This window comes from Ambystoma mexicanum, chromosome 3p, assembly GCF_040938575.1.
Source record: "Ambystoma mexicanum isolate Mex_15411 chromosome 3p, UKY_AmexF1_1, whole genome shotgun sequence".
NCBI classification, from domain to species: Eukaryota; Metazoa; Chordata; class Amphibia; order Caudata; family Ambystomatidae; genus Ambystoma; species Ambystoma mexicanum.
This window is the reverse complement of record NC_090925.1, coordinates 1,021,217,995-1,021,239,010: the sequence shown is the minus strand read 5'-3', so window position 1 is coordinate 1,021,239,010 and position 21,016 is coordinate 1,021,217,995. Positions and strand designations below refer to the sequence as shown.

The 21,016-nt window shown below is 42.3% G+C and overlaps 1 protein-coding gene across 19 annotated transcripts in view; it reads left to right on the top strand.

Annotated features, from left to right (window-relative positions):
* The window catches only part of PTPRT (protein tyrosine phosphatase receptor type T), a 2,174,878-nt gene extending 2,154,238 nt beyond the window's left edge, over nt 1-20,640 (top strand). For 13 of the 19 annotated variants that reach the window (XM_069652359.1, XM_069652348.1, XM_069652360.1 and 10 more), the window contains 4 exons: nt 12,949-13,077; nt 14,720-14,883; nt 15,765-15,900; nt 19,161-20,640. In XM_069652359.1, coding sequence (XP_069508460.1) covers nt 12,949-13,077; nt 14,720-14,883; nt 15,765-15,900; nt 19,161-19,214 — 483 coding nt within the window. In that variant the 3' untranslated portion in view covers nt 19,215-20,640. The remainder of the gene's footprint in view (nt 1-12,948; nt 13,078-14,719; nt 14,884-15,764; nt 15,901-19,160) is intronic. The other 6 variants (XM_069652364.1, XM_069652362.1, XM_069652346.1 and 3 more) reach the window with 1 other exon arrangement.
* Nucleotides 20,641-21,016: the final 376 nt, after the last annotated feature.

Sequence of the window (21,016 nt, the reverse complement as noted above, 5' to 3'; positions counted from 1 at the left end):
GTTTTGAACTTAGAATCAGCATTCTAGCTGCATGTGTAAAAATTGTTAGTTTATTTGAATGCAGAAAACTGGGTAACTAGAAGTGACATTAGCTGGGGCCTGGCTTAAGGAACTGAATTCTGCCTGACATCTACCCCCACAGCAGTTAAAACCTGCTCAGCCACTCTTCCCCTTGCCAAAAGGAGTTGTCACCTCTCTGATTAGATTAGGGGTGGAGCAGCTAGAGGGAGTTGAACAAAGGCCTGTCCTGGGCCCAGGCAGAGGGTTTATTGGGGGGGAGGCCATAAATGGCTTCCTCTTGAACAATGGGCCTTCCAGGGCCCAGGCAGATGGTTTATTAGGGGGACCGTAAAATAGCTTCCTCTTGGCAGAAGCTGGGAGGGGCAGGGTCTCTGAGCTTGGCAGAAATGGATAAACTGGTTTCTCCACCATGTGACCTGGGAAGACACACCCCTGTTGGCCAGAATATGATTTTAAGAAAGATGTATAACTCATGGTGCAGACTTGTCAAAATTATTTAAATGATACCATAATTCTTGTGATTTTTCTGTGCACGTTTTCAGACGCGTTGGGAATTTGTGTGATATTCTGGGGCAAAACCCTGCTATTTATGTATACTACAGACTCTGTGTTTAAGCTAGAGACATGGGAGTTTACTGGAGTATGTATGGACAGGCCGTGTACATGTGTATAAATCTGGAGAAAAATCTGATGTTGCAAAACCCACTAAAAAGCACCAAATGTTGCCATTTCTGAATGCAAGCCCCCAGGAAGAGCAGAGTTTGAACAGGGTATACTCATGTGATATGTGATGGGTGCATGTAATTTCAAACCACGGTGTATCTATGAAATATGTCTTTAGGTCAAATATAGATTGTGAGTAATTTGACAGGGGAGTGTCCTTTCTGCAAGCCATTAAATGAAATCATTCTGACACACAATCCTGCTCTCCAGTGAGAACGCAAAGAATTCTCCAACCTATCAGAACTCTGAAGGGGTTGGGCCTAGAAAGCTAGCCTCTCCACCCACTTTCAAAACACATAAAAAGAGACTGCTGGGACAGGTAGGGAGATTCAATTCCATTTGCTGTGGAGCATGCTGACATATGACTTCACATCCAGAGATCCTACACTTAGACTTCCAAGCTGAACAGAGACTACAGAACTTTGAACCAAGAAGGCCCACTGCAAGCAAAAGTATTTATCAGCAGGCCCAAAAATCATTTGCAGACTATTCACAGCCGGACCCAGGTGTTGGGTGTTGAGTCTGGCCTGAAACCTTGTGCCAGAAAGATCCAGAAGCAGTGACGTACCCAGAGAAAGCAGAGCAGTATCCAGAACCAGAGGCCAGAGATCCAGAGAGCTGACCCAGACCGCTGTTAGCAGAACCAGAGAGCTGACCCAGATCACTGTGAAGTGCCGAGACCAGAACCGGAGTCCAGTCCAAAACCTGACCAGATCCGTGGCAAGGCCTATTTTAAAATATATTGTGAGTACCTAGCAGAACTGTGCAGAACCAATCTCTTAGTTAAAATAATCTAATCCAAACTATTTTAATCTAACCAGAACTGCCTCCTAGAAGTTGTCACTTGTCATTTTGCAAAGCTGTCACCTGTCATTTTCTAGCTGCAAGCTGTAACCTGTCGCTTTGAACTTTTAAAATTTCAAATCCGAAAAACTACCTTTATTTAATCGTCCGTATCTCTGGAACCGTTTGGCTAGCATTTAACTTGGTTTAACTTTCCTCTGAAAGCTTAGAATCTCAGCTTTTCAACGAGCCTAGAACCGACTTCCTAGTCCTTATACTTCCTCCGTAATCACGATTCTCGCATCCGCGAATTTTGCCGCGATTTGCGATTTGGCCCGATTTCTTTACTTGTAAAAAGATAGCTGCTTTTGCCTGAACTACTAAATTTCGTTTCCCTCTTAAGAACCATCCCTGAATCATTGCTAGAGTGAGCCTGGACTAATATTAACTAGATACCACTCACCCTGAACCTCCTGAAGGGAATTAAAAGCATTTTCAGCATATTTCTCACTGCATTGTCACCATATTCAAAGCACTTGGCTCTGTGTTTCAAAACTCCTATCTGTTGTATAAGCTGCTGGGGAGGAATTGAACTGAACTCTATTTGATTGCATTCCTAAGAACTGAGTCCCATTCTATTCATCTCCTTACATTGATTAAGGGGGGGTGAATTGTCCAAGAAAGTGATTACATTGTCTTTTGCTGAAATCCTATCAAGTTATTTTCTGTACTGCATTTCATTCCACATTGCATCCATTTGAAACCATAAAAGTATTGTTGCTATCGTATCCATCCTATAACCACTCATCATTGATTATAAAGAAGTGTGCTAGTGCCGGACTACCCATTATTGATTACTGCTCAGATTAAGTGTGATATTCAATTATTAATTTATTATAAAGTGTGATATATATATATTGTTTAAATTATCAAATAAACCGTTTAAACTTGCAAAACAGAACTACTTCTTGGCTCAGTGGGGTCAGGGGGATTCCAAGAGAGGGGTGTTATATAGGGGTAGTCATCCAGGCTCATGAACTGGACATAAAGATACATCAATAAGGGTTTCCATTCAGTATCGCAGAGTAGGCATTGACTTAGCTGTAGTGCTGGATTGAATCCTCTTACACAGATACATGCCGAGCCTGCGTGAAGTTCTTGCATAGTAAGAAAAAGTACTGCGCAGTCAATTCCATGAATCGACAAATGGGATTTTGTGCATGTTTTGGTATGCAAAGTTCCTATTTTCAATGCCGATAATTCCATGAATCAGGAGCAAGGGGTATGCAAAATTATATTTACACTGCCTTAATTGAGTAAAAGTCTCGACTTCACAGCTACACAAAGTTGCTAAGCATCCCCTTTTTTCCAACTACACCGCTAGTGAAGTTCTGGTATTCTTACCATTCAAATAAGACATGAAAACACAAAGTCATTTGTTTGCGAAACATCATTTCATCAAATAGTGTTTTGCAGGCCAATTTACCTCCACCCACTTCATTGGTTTGCCAGGTATACGTTAACATAACTTGTTTCCCAATTACAGCTGTTTGTGAAGGAGTGAAAAGCACCACCAATGCAGACCACAATGGTTTGTGCTATTAATCATTGCATACTTAAATACTGATGCATTTATCGGTCCCTTTGATAAACTTCAGAACTTCAGGAAATGTGCAAAGTTTTGCTGTAAGCTTCAGAAAGTATGCCAATTGCTGCAACTTCGCACATCCCTCACTTGCATTATTACCTTATTGTCACACATCCTCTCCTTGCACATTTACAGTTCCTAATCACCTGTCAATCTTTTGTTGCACCCAAACATTCGGCTTCAAATCCAATCAAGATGAGTTGCAAACTCAACTTCGCTTTCAACTCTCAAATTGCCAGAAGCAAACGACAAGGGAGATGCAGGCCTCGTCATGGTTACCCAAGTCGTGGGCAATTTCACAAATTAAACACCACCCCAATGTCCACAAGCTATCATCCTTGCTGTCATTACATGTCGTGTAATGTTCTGACATATAACAGCATAGGCAATAACATGATATGGCATTGTGTGATGTGTAAAGTTTCGGTATGTCATGGTATGGTAAGTCGAGGCATGCTATATTACGATCTGCGTGAATACTGCACAACCATTACTGCACGGCGAAAATGCTGCATCCATTACTGCAAATCTATGCGTCAATAAAAACACCCCCACTCACCCACAGTTTAATAAATAGCATGACCCACCCTCCCCTGTACCCCCTGATATATTTATTTGCGCATTGATGCCTTATAATCTATTAAACATTTTCAGCCACAAAGTCATGGCATGCGCAGTAAAAGGGTGATACCCTATATTATATCATGATATTATATATGCGCAGGCGTGTCTTGTCATGTCATTTGTGTATGGATTTCGTTGTGCTTCTTTACCACTTTACACTAAAGTGGCTGACAAAATGATATAAAGTGGTAAAATAGTGACAAATATATAAATACGACAGAAAAGAGAACACACATTGACAAAATAGAAGATGCCATAACAATGGAAGTGTGAAGATGAGACAGTGGACTGCCTAGGATCTCATAACAAGATGTACACATTTCTCAGGAAAAAATCAGATGTTGGGGAGGGTGTCGACGTCCCTGTAGCTAAAGACGGCGACAGTGGGCTGGTAGATGGCCACAGCACTAAGGAGTCCAGAGCTGAAGTTGCATTAAACATCAGCCGACACTTCATGAGAGGGATGGTTCTGCAGATGACAGAGGGCAACTAGCATATATAGCTGGAAGTAAGGAAACTGCAGATGGTGCCAGCAGCACCAGGAAGTCTATACAGTTCCCCTGAACCTGGATAGTCCCCGACAGGGGTGCAGCTCATAACAGTTTGTAACTTAGGCAGAGGGCTCCATTATCTGGCCAGCTAAGCATGCCATGCCTTCCGGGCAGTCCTCCTGACATATTGCCCTCCTTTGGCAGCGATCACCTAATAATTGCATGCAAGACCGATGGACCAAAAGGGATCAAAATCAAAGCCCAGATCCTTGTAATAACGCTATTAGTGCATAACTAAAAGCCGGAACCCACTACAGCATATGATTGGTATGGCATGGCATGATATGTCATGATACATGTCATGCCCTGATATGTCATATATACTGATACATGATGACGCATCATGACATATGTTATGATATGTCATGTAATGATGCGTTGTCAAGATATAATGTCATGTCATATGTTATGTTATGAAATTTCATGATCTATCAACTCTCGTTAAATGTTGTGGCACAATGTGTCATGTTATGATATGCTATGATATGTGTGATCTGTAATTTCGCAACAGGTCATGGCATCTCATGACAAATCATGCTTTGACATGACAGACCATGTAATGATGTGACCAGTGTACCTAGTTTGCTTCATTATTCACACTAAGCTTGCAGTTTCGAATTACCAGTAAACTCCAAGTTTGACATTTTCAGCAAACACAGAGTTTTTCATTCCCAGTAAGCAGTTAACACCCAGTCACCTTCCAGACTGATATTCACAATAAATTCGTAGTTTGATATTCTCAGAAAGCCCGGCATTGCCAGTTAGGTTAGGTTTAATATTTCCCAATATTACATTTTTGGGTAGCCCACAGTCTGCCAATCAGTCAAGTATCAATATTCATAGTAAGCCTATGCTTGGCATTTACAGTAAGTCTGTTTTTGCCAGTAAACTCGCAGCGTGTCATTCCCAATAAGCTCCTGGTTTGACATTTCTAGGATGCTCCCAGTTTGACATGCATAATAAGGCTGCAATTTCCTGTACATTTCAATAATCTTAGCACTCTCAGTAAGTTCCAAGTTTGACTTTTTTTTATAGGTTCCCAGTTTGAAATTTCCAAGAAGCTTAAACTTCGCAGTAAACTTCACATCAAACATTCACTGTAAGCTTATCATTCCCAGTAAATTCCAAGTTTGAAACTCCCAGAAAGCTCACAGATTGCCCTTCACAAATAGGTCCCCATTTTGACATTCTCAGCAAGCTCCTCTTCTCCTCAATTTCAGGATTTAGCACTGAAAAATACAATTAATCCTGAAATATTATGGAGATAATGTTAAAGTTGGAGGAGCCTTGCTTGTGCAGCTCAAACTATAATGGCGATAACACATCTCTTCACACGATACAACATAATGGCAAGCAGTGTGATGACTCTTGGGACCCATCTCACTGACAGAAGCCTCACCAACTACACAGCAAAAAGTGGGTACCAACTTACACGCAAGGTGATAAAAGTGTTGCTGTTGACACCTAAAGGGGAGGCCAACAGAGGAATCTGGAATTATCCATTAAAAAGCAAAAAAAACTTAAGACGGCCCACTGTGCATTAGGATAGGCAAGGCAGTTTCAAAAGTTATTTTTTTTTCAAAACCAATGATGCAGACAGGAGGTGACAATGTTACAATGTTATTTCATACAATTATTTTTTTCCAGCATAGGTTCTTACATCAACATGCATTCATGGCATCTTGCTAGTAATTATGCATGACTCATAAGGTCCACTTCCAAAAGGTTTTAGGTGGTGATCATGAGCTATAACCTCTGTGCAAATTCAGAATTAGCCATAAAGTGTTGTTGTAATCTTCTATTGGCAGTTCCAATGACCAGGTAACAACAACCTCATGAAAAATACTCAAAAAATAAAAGAAGACAACTTCCTCTGACTCCGTAACCATTAGTTATGTACAGTTTACAGCCTCAAATATTACAGAGTCATGTCAGGGAATGATGCCACATATAATGTCATACAAAGAGCGAAGTTGGACACACGTGGGTTAGACTAGGATGCCACACATGTCTTCTCTGTGAACCTAGGGCATAAAAAGGGCCCAACCTCAAGTTCAAGTATGGTTTAGCTGTGTTTAACCGCCTGAGTACTGATTGCGGCAAACTGTTAAAAAAACAGGCTGCGTGCGATCAGTTCTCAGATGATCAAACGCACTCACATCAATCCCCCACCCCTAAACCCCCTTCCCAACTTACCTGTTCGCTCGCTGCCTGGTTGACTGCAGCCCGGCGGCATCAGATCTGTCCCTCAAGCGCGGGTCGGATCTCAGTCCTCCGCCTCCAATATTGAGGAAGTGGGGAACACCCCCGCAATCCTCAAAGGCTAAGACATACCGATCATAGGAGCAGGGGACATCCCCACAACCCCAGCTCCACAAGTTCGGTATGTATTAGCCAATTTGTACGTTTTTATTCGGTCAACTGGTACAGGCCAAATAAAAACGTACACATTTACTAATACCTCAAGCATGTGTCTGTGACAAATTAAATTCCCGGGCACCAGTGGTCCAGGGGTGAATATAGGTTTCTAAACCATCAATCAGCCCCACACCTCTAACACACCAGAAGGTAACCGAAAAGATTGGAATAACAAGCACATCTTCTAGTCCAATGTTGGTAATGTCGATGGAACGGCAGACTTATCTCTAAAAGGTTGTGGATTGTTGGTAAGTTTCAACACAGCGAAAATACAATTATTACTCAACTATTGCACAGGTCCGTGTACACGGGCCAAAGTGTGGTTTTCTTTAGCATCATAGGACCAATTTAAATCTTAAGCCTACATCTCCCTCTAGTGGTGACAACAAGCAAAGCGATGTGAATTGGTCCACTGTATTTCCTAAGGCAACAGCTCCCTCTAGCTGAGCATTCTTTGTGTTCGGGCAGACAGTACTGCGCAGGACAGTTTCAGACAAAAATACATCTGGACGTTTATTATATAGGATGATAAAATGCACTGTCCAGTCAAGGTTGTATCAACAATATCTACTTCATTTATATCACAACATACTTTTCTAGTAACCCTATGAAATACAACCCACCCTGAAAAGGAATGCAGAGGACGGACAGTTTCAAAGAAGGAAAGGGGATGCACTCTGGATAATGACTGGAGTGAACTCATAATGGTTAATCACCACAACAGTCTAATGTTCTTGGATTCATAACAAAAGGGAGCAATGGGTCTTGGAATATCTGTAGAGCCTTCTGAAAAGGACCAGGGTGACAGAATCACAATCATCCTTGTGCTGTAGGTGTTCTTGGTGCTCAACAGGGTCGAGTCTGCTTTAGGGTGCTTTGCAGGATTCTGTGACAGAATTTGAGATGGGATTTCGCTGTTGGTATCAGGCGACAAGACGGTTGAGTGAGCAAAGCTGGACAAACGGCTGCAGGCTGACCTACAACCACGGCTCAGGGTCCGGACTCATTGTCCCAGTGCTAATCAGCGTTTCTGAATCACTGGTCGAGACGTCTCAGATGTCTTTATGGGACAACGGTCAATGTTGACGTCAGTTGCAGATCAAAGAACTTGGCTGGCTCAGAAATGTCTGTTAAGGTGGACGGTGATAGATGCTCATCGAGGCACTTCTCCTAGCTTCTTCAATGCGCTTTTGTGCTCTTTAAGGTGGATGGCCCACAGCTGTGAAATGTGTTCCTGGCAGCTGCCTTGTAAATTGGTTGTAGGGTCAGATGCCTTCTGGCACATCCCACCAAGGAAGCTTACTACAGAGCCTGGCAGGGCAAAGTGTGTGCTGACTGGGTACCGGTTCTGGAGTGGCTGGAGGGGCCTCTCAGTTCTCTATCTCCCTCTGTTCCTTGCAAGATGATTAGGAGAGAGATCTTGCTTCCCTCTTTTGATGTCCTGGCATCCGTTCACTAGCTGAAGCTGTAAGGCAGCCTGCACCTTCAGCCAGGGTCCAAGGATGAGTTCTCCTTTCCTATTTCTTGTGAAGTCTCCAGATGATCTGCCAAAAAAGGGGCTGAGGCCTCTTTTTAAGTCAAGTGGGCCACAATGATTGGTGTAGGCTAAGTCTGCTTCAATGAACCAATCCTCGGAGCCCTACCAGCAAACTCCTTTATGAGTGAAATCATAACCAAATTGCTCTAAAACAGGTATGGTAAGGCGGTGAAAACAAGAATAAGGTATGCCCCAGAACTAAACGGGTGGAAACTTTCTCTAAAAAAAAAAAACCCTGGCCACACCTCTTGTGAAATTAAGTCCTACCCGTCTTCCTGTCTGTTGTTGATCAAAGAGTCTCTCTGGTGAATAGTACTCTCTATGTGGTCTATGTGGCGAGACCAGACTATCTCACTCCTGCAAACTACATTCTGGTACCTTATCAATGGGGTCCCCCTTGTGGGGTGGCATACTTTAAACAACTGTCCCAGGCATGACAGCTCAATGTCATTGATACTGAGGTATGGTGCTGGCTTCAGGTTGACACAGTTAAATATGAAAGGTTATTGGGTTTCCTGACTTCTTTGTTAACTTCTGCAGCCAGGCCCCATGTGGGCCTGTTTGAAATACCCTACATTGGTATGGTAATAGCTGTCACCAGCTGCAGGGCCTAACCAAAGGTAGGGGCAGATCCATATAACATGTGTTAGTTAATCAGGCTGGCCATGGCAGGGTGGAAGTTGGTCCACCCCCTTTCTGGAGATGAGATAGTGGACTCTTGGCTGTCAAATTACAACTAAATATGACAGGACCAGCTGTGCAAGTAGGCTGTGTCCACACAGAGTACACTGGTCTACGCATTTGTTATGGTGTGAGCATAGGACAATGTGTGTGGATTATTCCCACTCATTTTCCTGAGGTTGTTCTACAATCATTTCATTTACTTAAACAATTAAAAAATCCCAAGTTAGTGCACACCCACCATGCAGATGGTCACATTCCTCACAATGCCATAAAAAAGGGCATACACACAAATATTGAGGTAATTATCCCACAATGTTGAGAATTGCCACTGCAATAATTTCTTTAATCCTTGGGTAATACAGTCAGGGGGATCAAGTTTTTTTTTAAGACCACTGACTAGAGGAATGTACAGACTGGAATAAGGCAATGTTTGAAAAACATGACCTATCACCACAACTAAACTCAAAGGGTGGTTCTCAATGTGACACTAGTCCTTTCAAAGTAGTCCATCATTTCCCTATATTATATATTTACATATTCAGTAGATTGGCCAAGCATCAGCCAAAATGTGTGAAGAAATGGATAGGGGAGAAATTAACACCTAAGCTCATGGACAAATCTCCTAAAGCTATACATATGCAAGAAGGAATACATTTAATATTTCAAAATCAGAGATTAAAGTAACGCCTGGCACACAATAGCCCCAATAGACTAATAGCAATATGATGAGTGCAGATTTCTAATTGTCACTGGAAGTCTTGGCATCTGTGGCCAATGTGAAGCAAGGCAAGGTCGGTAATACCTGCCTTTCGTAGTGGATTGTCCCAGTCCATAAGGTTACCTTAGTGAGAGATTATTCAGTGAAGCTGCTTTCTTGGCAACAAATGTATAATCCACAAAATCATATAAAACAACTGGGAATTACTGACCGTGATGACAAGTGTTTGGTTTCATTCTCCAGGACATAATGAAGATAGTGGACCCTCATTGCTAGTGTTGCAGTATTCTGGCGATATTACCGGCAGGATACCAGTAAACGGTAATACTGTCACCGGCTTCTGATCTGCCGGAATTACCGGCAGATTACAGATGCCGGCAATGGTAGGTGTATCCCCATTCCATGGAGTTGATGATATTACTGGCACTGGTAATTCTGTTTTTTTTTTTTTTTGCTAGTGGGGTGCACAACTTATCTCCACCTCCTAGGGGTCTTAGCAAAGGAGTAATAAAAATGCCCCATTATGATGCAGGGGCTTTGACCTCATGTTTCAGAAATATTTAGACTGCTGCTAAAAGATAAGGGTCAGAATTCAGGCAAGACTCACTTGGAGGCTACAAATACAGTAGATGGGTGCTGGATGTTCCTTTTTGTCCCGGCACTCTATACTTGCTTGCAGTGCCTTTGCCACCAATCTTAGTAAACCTTTGCACAAGACCCTGACTAGGTCCCTTTATTATTATTATTATTAATAACAATAATAATAATAATAATAATAATAATAATAATAATAATAATAATAATATATCATACCACAGGCACTCCTAATGCTTGGCTGGGATTTGTGTCATTACTGGCGGGCTGGCAGCAGTTGATAGTAACTGAATCCCACCATGGTAAGTCAGAAGACAAACAGACCTACCCTGGAACTCTATTTTAGTTCTGAAAGTAACCTGTGGTTGCTTGGAGACAACATAAAGTTCTTGCAGCAATTCAAACAAATGCCACAATAATACAAGATTTAAAGAGATGTACAACTCTTCAAAGCATCAGGGCTCTGATGACTGTATTATTTGAATTCTTAAATACTGATGTTCATTTTCCAAGACATTGAACTAACCAACTGGGAATCTCCCACGGATGGACATTCACTCATTGTTACAACAGGCCATAATTCCAGATGTTGTGAAGTGTTGCCTTACTGTATCATATATATGTGCATATGATTAAAACTATAATTAAAAGAACTTACAAATATCATTGCAAGCAAAAATATACACCAGTCTTCCAATAATTGTAAAATATAATCCTAAATTTACAACGCATTGTGTTACTGCTTACTGTATATACACGTTTATATCACAAATATCTATTTTAAATCCATAATAAAATATAGATTACTGCATACAATATTATTTTTGCCATCATAAAAAATGTGTCAGAGATGGATGTTAGCTTTAACCGTGATATTTCCACCAATTTACCCATAGTCAAATTTCTCTCATATTTCAAAAAGACATGAGCAAGGTATTTTATGTGTTCCTTACATAATCAACAATAAACCTCATTGTATGGAATGCTATTCTTTGGGCTCTATCAGAGTCTTGGTGGTATCCTGGCGGTAGGACCGCCGGCATATTGCCAACGCAAATAGCATTACTGTTACATGGTCTAGCGGTATTAGTGCCAGATCACAAGTAGCGGTGCAGCAGTAAGTACCCATTCCCCATTGGGTCCATGTTGGTAGTCCCCTGCATGCAACTGCCGCCTCTTGAAAACGGAGTCTGAAACTGTCACAAAAAACAGGAAAAAATAACTCTGAAGGTGCTGAGCCTAACTCGCAATATTCCACTTCACACTGGCTCAGATCTTGGGGAGACCTGAACATTTTTGTACAAACCACTGACTGATAGAGCTATCCATCCATCCCAACTTGTACAGCATGACCTCAATACTCTTGCTGATGCTTGGGTGATGAAAATATATAATGTCTGAAATACACAACTTGCAGTGTGTTTCATACAACCAAAAGTCCTTCTTGAACATCCATAGCTGAAAAGAATGTGTTGATCCCATATTCTTGCCCTTGAGCTTTGCGTGCACATATGAGGGCAACATGCTTGGAGGATAGTTGAAGGGATAGCTCAGGGGCTAGCTCAGGGGGATAGCTCAGGGGATAGCTCAGGGGAGTACAGGGGCTAGCTCATGGGATAACTCAAGGGGTAGCTCAGTGGATATCTCAGGGGATATCTCAGGGGATAACTCCAGGGCTAGCTCAGAAGATAGCTTAGAGGATACCTCAGGGGCAATGCTTTTGTCTTGGAGGCAGGACGTCAAAGAGCAACACAGATTTAAATCCAGGTTGTGCGCTTAGAGACTGGTCTCCGGTGTTAACTGCATATAAAAGATTAATACATGAATGCCAAATCCACATGATGATCAATCTTTGCTTTTCAATGGGTTCGGGAGCCCAGGTAGCCCCATGTTAGCAATTATAGTGATGAGTAGACACCTTACGGTGGATCTATGAAGTTTGTTCCACTTTAACTGATCGAATCACATTTTCTAACCAGTGTGTTTACCTCAAAATGCAAGATGGACACCCATACACTCCCTCGCCTACTCTCATAGCCCCCTTTGTAGATGCCTAGCCCCAAATCACCATATACCTGTTTTACAATAAAAGAAAAGGTAACAAAATACACCAAAATGTAATTCACCATCTCGTTCTTCAAACAAAATGGCTAATACCATCGGGGCACATCTATAGCCACCAAAGCCCCTCTACAACAACCTTACAACTGTCTCCATACCAAATGTCACTGTTGGTATGTTTTTGATATGTTACATATCATGTGTTTTCTTTCTCCACAGACACACATTCCAGATGCTGCACTGCATACCAAGATGTAACATGTGTCCACTCATTCAGATTCCAAACCTCAGCAATTCCTCTATCTTGCCTCCTCTGCCTTTATTACACCCTTGACTGCCACTCTCTTTCCCAGCAAGCCCCCCCCCCCACTCAAGAAACACTGGGTGACCCAAATACACAAGGGGACAATAGAATTTAACTCCAAACGATGATGTTTATCACGAACAGCATCTCTTTAACAGGAAATTAGCAAGTCATTGTTGTGTTTTTGTGACATTGCAGGTCCCTAAAAGTATCATATTTCAGCCTTTACAATGTACAATTGTCAATCATGAGCCCTGTGCTTCTTTTTGTTATATTTTCAAGCAGCTCTGCATGCAGTATTGGCCGGAGAAGACATCCTCCTGCTACGGACCCATTCAGGTGGACTTTGTTTCGGCAGACATTGACGAGGACATAATCAATAGGATATTCAGGATCTGCAACATGGCACGGGTATGGCGGTGATCACTTTCGCTTATATTGTGCCTTTCTCTTCTTCAGCCATGGCCAGTGACCAGATTACACTGATAAGGATCTAGGAACTAATGACCCTATGCCAGGTAGACAGCCCCACATCCTTGCTCCATCAGCAGGACCCGCAGCAGAGGCACTCAATGTCATTTGAGATCAGAAGTGCAAGATGCTTGAAGCCAGAGGGAAAAAAGACATTTCTAATATTCATGTTGGTTGGGCCAAATTATTTTTAAGAGTGAATAGTGGTGATGTTTCACATGCAACTCAGGTGAGTTTTGGGTCATAGTTTTCTAGGTTAATCTGTCACCTTGATGGACATGATGGTAAGTTTCTTTTTTTAAGATTTGCTCAGCTTAGTTTAGAGGGAAGTAATACTGTCTCCAGTAAACGCTTAGGCGGCCAGTTGTGCCTTTGTGATACACTTGTTTTGAACTTCAGAGTTATTAAAGTTCCTATAAAAGGTCATTTTGGTTGTGAGGGGAGCACATTTTTCAATGCTTTCACTTACGACTTAACATCAGATGGACATGTTGTGAGACTACTACAACTAGGCTTTCTATTCACCACGTTCAAGCTTAGCTATTTCTAGAGCTGACGTCATGATGGTTGTCTTTAACAGGAATCTTGAGTGTTTCTCGGGTCGCTTGTTAATTGACCTGTTAAAGCACTATTTCGTGAGATAGTTCATACATCCATCCCCACTTGGTATGTCATGGGCAGCCCGCATACGTGTTTTTCCTTTGCAGCAGCAAGGGGAGCAGAATGTGAACACAAAAGGCACTGTTATGTATATGTTTGAACAATTAGGAATATGTCCACTATTTACTGATTGATGGAAAAGTCTGCAGTAGGTTAGTGGGTTGATGAGGTTCCCTTATATTACAAGGTAGAATACATGTGAAAGCTTGATGGACAGGTGGCTAAATGGGACTTGATTTATTTTTTTCCAACCTAACCATCACTATAATGATGATGTAATTTCAAAACATATAGCGCGTCGTCTAATTCACAAGTGTGTTAAATTATTAGACAGCACCAAAGAAACAGCAGCATATGCTGAAGTCCTTTGTCATAATTTGAAATGGCCTTAAGCTAGTATATTCACAATTGGGTGCCAGAGATCAGCCTATGCTGCAAGACACGTCTCGATATGAGCACTAAATGATGTCGATATCCACACTGGTGCAAATATCTGCATGCATTGGAGTTAAACATTTCAGCTCTATTTGATCCCTACTTTGAATGCAGTAATGATTAATTGTGAATGTGTTGTTGATAGACACACTAGATCCATCCTGAAAACATGCTTGTTGTTGGTTACTTCGCTAGCGGGGTTTAGGTGGATTGAATCAGATTATCTCTTGATAGTTGTGAAACATGGGCACTCAAATAGATTTCAGTCTTTAGTAATGACTTTCCCACATGACGTAGACATTCCAGCTATTTATCTAAATTACAGGTTATGGGTCTAAGAGTCAATCGGGAAGTTATCACATATTGCGTATAATCACGTGTTACGTATTATCTGTTCCCTATATCTTTACAGCACATTTTGTGGTCTTTCTCTAAGAGGCAAGGCCCATTTGTTGGGGAAACCAATTGTCTCTTTTATCTTCTTTAGCCCCAGGAAGGATATCGCATCGTCCAGCACTTGCAGTATATAGGCTGGCCAGCGTACCGGGACACCCCACCGTCCAAACGATCCATCCTCAAGGTGGTCCGGAGGCTGGAGAAGTGGCAGGAGCAGTATGATGGGCGAGATGGGCGGACTGTGGTCCACTGCCTGTGAGTATGTGGGACACAGTCTGGAGGGTTCGGATGACGCGTATCTGAACAGTGAAATTAACGCATGATGGGGAAGCATAGTGTAGGGATAGCCTTGATGGTGTCTAAATACATGGGTCAAAAAGGTACTTTATGTTAATGAAATAGTCTATCATGTCGGAAACACCTTCATCTATGAGTAAATCCCAATTCAGTGACTTACCTGAAATACAGGCAAACACTAGATGTGCCCCAAAGACATGGGGTCTATCCTGCTTACGTGTATTTCTAAAAACTAATCACCAGGACCTAGTGTTTACCTCCTGCTTTAAATCAAATATAATTTATAAGAGTGAAAAAAGTGGGGCGATCGCAACCCTTCTGCCTTCCCAATTGCAAATATATTATTTTGTCTGCACTTTTTAAGACTTAAAACAGGTTTAAGTCAACTTGCTGCACGTGCCAAGTGTGGTGGCTATCCATTACCTGATAACCAAGTGTTGCAATACATGAGTCATCCACTAGGCTAACCTGTCCAAAGTTATCAAAAAGTTAGGCAAACATAAGTTTAATAATTCAGAAAAAGTGTTAAATGCCAAATAGTATGACAGAAGAGCCGGTTATTGAGTATAAAACGAGCAGTTTAGTAAGTCTCGCTTGGTGTGGCCTGTAAACTCAGCTAAAACAAAATGGTATAAAGAAATACTGTAGCCCCTGTAAGGCTAGTGTATTCTTGTAAGCGATTCTTTGTGCTATCCACTGGCAATTTGCCAGGCCATTAGCTATCATGAATCCCGCTTTATTAGTCCTGGTTGAACCATGAAAGGATGGCCATCTGTCCCCTGACATCAGTGCTTCCTTCATCTGTGAGAATAGTATCTTTCTGGCACTGTCTTTCCCAGGAACGGTGGCGGGCGCAGCGGGACCTTCTGCGCCATATGCAGCGTCTGCGAGATGATCCAGCAGCAGAACATCATCGACGTGTTCCACACAGTGAAAACGCTAAGGAACAACAAGTCCAACATGGTGGAGACACTGGTAAGACTCCGAAATAATGCCTGCTCTTGCCAGAAAACAGTGTCCATAATCCTTCCATCGAAAGGCTGGTCAATTCTGAAATTACAACAATTCCGAACCTGATATTATTTTTAAACTGCTAATATCATTGCAATAGTTTCATTATGGGAGTGTTTGCGATATCTGTGTCGCCCCGCCTGGTTCCACTGGGCATGTGATGCATTTATGTAACACAAATAGCCTCTCTAAGTACCCCTTAGGGCCAATAGTTATTGGTACTTATAACCCGGGGAGGGACAACAAGCTTGTAAAAGCAAGCTCATTGGCCCTCGCCAGGGCCTTACCAGAACGACATGGCTCTGAAACAGCGTCTCAGCTCTGGGTTCCTTCACCACTCCCATTTCGTTTGTATATTTTTGTTTTTTACATAAGGTACAATGGCCGCCATGGAAAGGGAGAACGGACCCGGTGTACTTCTTGCTTTTCTTTTCTCGACTCGAGAAACGGTTGTAGCACTGCTTCTCGACTCAATAAAAATTGTAATTAGTACCCCGGTACGACGTGTCGGGATACTAATGGCAATATGACCCTCGAAAGGGGGGCATTACCAGTGAGGTAATGCCTCCAGTACTATGTTAAAGACCTTGCTTAGCTTGAACTTATAACTATGGCCCTGGAGGCATTACCCAAATTATAATGCCCCCCTCCCTTCTCACGTTATATTGCCTAATACATGCACATTTTGGATCTACTAAAGCAGCGGTCTACACCCTTTGGGTCTCCAGATGGTTTGGACTACAGTTCCCATTAGTCCTATCCAGCATTATCAATGAGAGGGAACATATGAGTTGTGGTCCGAAACATAGAGCGAGCTGCAGGATAGTAAACCAGATTATGCAAGTAATTTTCAAATACAGTTTGATCAAAATCATGTCATAAAAAGTATTGTGAGTTTCCAGAGTATCTGACCTGCAATGTGGGGTGACAGAAGTTAGTAATCGGGAGTAGGAATAATAGATTTGATGAGTGGAACAATGGGCAAATAAGCGTGATAATCATAAAAATGAAATCTCAGTTACATATGCACTTTCCCTGGAGGAAATGTGTACAAATCAAGTGCTGCATTTGAATTAGCAGCTATGTTTGGCCAGCATAAATCTGTACCAATGTGAATTCAGGGATATCAGCAAGAGAGTGAGGGTGAACATAAGAAAATCAGAGCTAAATAGGTCATGGTCACCTCCCATGAACATGAGGCTCTGCATTGCCCAAAGAGGCTATAGAGACCTATTCCTCATGAGCAGGGCTCCTTACTGCTCTCTCGAGGATCTTTCAAGCCACTCAAACACTTAAGAGTGAGGCATTCAATACTGCGATGTGTTGGGCACGAAATCATGGCTGCAGTCAAATGAAGTTCATTTTGTGGTTTCTGCTTAACTTGGACACATATGGAAAAGAACTTAATAGTACCATGTGTGTAGGAGCGGCAAAGCCAATGGTGCTGTGGTTTTTTCCATCTACGGTCTGCACACCAAGTCAAGTTGTCTGGTTTAAGCCTTGCTCTGCTGTTGCATCCCACCGACCTCAAGCCTGTGCCAATTAAGCCAATACAATATGTAGTGTTAAAGTTTAAGGCTGGAAATATTTTAGACCCTGAATCTCTGCTACATTATTTTGGGTTAGAAATATATTTGTAATCCAATAATTTTAAGAGGAAATCTGTGTTTTCTACTTTAAGAAACAACAACCCGAATGTAGACCTCCAGGAAATAACATGAACGGATCAAGTGGTATAGGCACATTCGATTCTTGGCCTAATATCTCCACACTGAATGCTGCACTGGTGTTGCTTTTGTGGCTTGGACAGTAAAACATTGTATGATGGTGTTTGACTGTTAAATGAATGATAGGGAATCAGGCTGCCGGTTATGGGCATAGAGTGCCACTATTCCTTCGACAGAGCAAGCTGGAGCCTTTTTGGAAACACGTCTGATAGGTCCCTGCATTTTGATTACCTGTTAATATATTATATTGTGGCCACAGTAGACATGGATCACTGATTCTGGTTTCTCTTCCTCGCAGGCAGGATAGGAGGCAGCAAGATCTAGCTTAAATTCTAGCCATCACTCAACCATCCAATTACATTTGTCTGCCACAAATGTAGTGGGGTGGGAGCATATGTCTGATTTATTTACATTTTCAGAATGCTTGTGGAGTTCACACGGGGTATGAACCAACTGCTACACAAACTTGTACACACATGCTCTCTCTACTTCTGGAGTAATACTATTTCTAGAAGAAATTAAATGTGGTGACTAGGAGCAGAAATGGACAAAATCACTGGTATTTGGTGAATTGACAACAAGTTTGAAAATCCTCACATATATATTCTTCTTTTTTCCTCTCTTTTTCCTCTGACAACATTTCCTCTTTCCCCTCCTGCATCCTGTAATCTGCCGTAATCTCACATATATCCCTTCCTTCTCCTCTCGTTATCCTCCTCCATTTTTCATGTGTATGTTGCCGTCTCTGTGTGTCCCATTGCGCTAATCACATTCCACATGCCATCCTCTCCCGTCATCCCTCCTAAATTCTCCTCTTTGCACCCTTTCTTACTTTCCTCCTTTTCTTGTCTCTGGCCCTCTCTCCCGCAACCCTGACTTCTGCCACACCTTGTATCCTACTATTAACATTATCCTTCTCTATAATCTCCCTCATTTGCTCTCTCTCTGCACTGCATCGTCCATCTCTCTGATACGGTCATCCTTTCTTGCCACTACGCATTCCAACACCATCCTCTGTGCCCTGCCAACATTTCTCTCTTTTGCTTCATCTTGCCACATTGACTCCATTTCTCTCCTTTCTCCCCCACAACTGTTGCTCTTGAATTATCTTTCCCTTTCTGTGTTTCTCTCTTACCCATTGATCTTGTCTTATCTCATCTGCTTTCATCCACTCGATCATTTGCATGTCCACTCAACTGCTCTCTATTTTCCACAAATCTCTCTGTCTCTCTCTCTCTCTCTCTTTCTTTCTCTCTCTCTCTCTCTCTCTCTCTCTCTCGGTCTCTCTCTCTCTCTCTCTCTCTCTCTCTCTCCCTCTCTCTCGTTCTCCCTATCTCTCTTTATCTCTAACATGCACTCGAACCATACTTATCTCACATGAATCTTGTAACTTTCCCCTTTCCACCCTCCCCATGTTGCCCTTTCACCCTTGTGTCATCCATGTCCCCTCCCTCGCCTTTCCTCTCATCCATCTGCCTTCAAATAATCAACTTTTAGGAGCAGTATAAATTTGTTTATGATGTGGCATTGGAATACCTGACCTCGTTCTAGCCTGGAGGATCCTGGACAGTCGGACTCAGAGTCCCAAGTAATTTTGTAACTCTGAACACAAGGAAGGTTTTGCTGAGATGCAACATGACTTTCCAAGCCAGATATGTGGATCTGCCACACCAATTGTTCTATTCACATCAGATAAGCAAGCCTGAGCTGACTATTAGACCAGCAAGATGAGCGGATGGAACGAGGACACCTTCTCTGCTCGATCTGCCCACAATGCTCAGCAAAATCTTGATCAGTTGACGTTGATCTCTGTTGTTGTGAAACAAGGAGAGGAATACTAGACTCTAATTTCTGCTCCCCCGAAGTGCCCTGTTTCATTGTTAAATGAGAAGTGAGTGGGAACCTCAGAACTGCAGTTACCCTGGATCGTTGGTTTGTTTCAAATATGGACTGCTTACAGACAAATGCCCATACCCAGAGGCCAAAAGGCAAAGTTGACCAAAAAAGAATGCACGTAATATTGGGCTTCAGCCAAGCAGTGCGCACGACTTGAGGAAGCCATGTCCAGGATACCAAGAGGAGTTCCCTAATCTGCATCTAAGCAGACGGTGTCTGCCTGGATCTAGAACAATTTTATATATGTGAAAATCTTTGGAAAAGGGGTCCTTGGCTTAATGTAAAAAAAAGAAAAAGAGTGTGTATCGCAACATGATCCGTACGGTCACTCCATTGTTCTGATTTATTTCATATTAAAGAATGTACTTTTGTGGTGGGAAATGCTGCATACCTATTGGGGAATGGATCATTGATCATTGATGATGTGTAGGAGCTGTCCTTGAAATCCTGGGAATTAGTGTTCGGTCATACAATGGGCAGGGTACTATTGCTATTGATTCAGTAGCCCATCAACATCTTCACATCGGGGGTGGGAGTGGATGGCAATGCAACCGGTTGGAGACGCAGAGCAAATATCTGATGCAAATTTAAGATATCGCAAAAGGGCTAACTGTTTCAGGCAGGGCTTCCAATGGTGATATTTTATAATTGTGGAAGTGCAACAAATCAATTGAGCAGAATCAGACACAACCGTACTACTATGTGGAGCCCACATGTTTGTGTTTATTTGAAATCCCAAATTTGTATCATTAGCAACACCATGAGAACTGTAACCTGATGTGTGGAAACCTTGATGCTAGGATTATTTGCAGCCCGATCAGCCATTTTTCTATTTTTAATAACACATGCCACGCCAACCATGGCAGGATCGTGTTGTGACTTTCCAACAGATGTATATACTGCCTGTGGTGTCCCCCTTCTTTAGCCTCCCTCGCCTGCAATGCATTTCTTGGTCATTCATTGGGCTATCAAAGGTTTGAGGTCCATGTCAATGGTAGAGCAGGATATTTTTAAGTTGTATTCATTACCAACATGAAAGATTGCACATGTAATTTAAATAAAGCTTTCTGGATGAAATGTTCCCAGATGTAGAAGCAGCTGCATGGCTCCACTGGCCGGCACATATAATGTATTACTTTATGACAAACATTTGTCTTTTCACATTGTCTGTAATGATCGAATTTCAACTATTCATTCTTACATGTCACATTTCTCACACACTGTGATGTGTCCTAACGACATTGGTCCTCATTGTGAGTTTGGAGGTAGCCTTGCCGGTTTTACCAGCAAGGCTACCTCCATACCGGCATGAAAATCCAGCACCCGCGAATGGGTAACTACCGGGGTATTCTGGCCACGCCGGACCGGTATTTGCTGGTAGATCCCCATTCCCATTTCAGCCCCATAGGGCTCAACGGGAATCGGGATGCCTGTAGCACCGGTGCTACAGGCTTGCT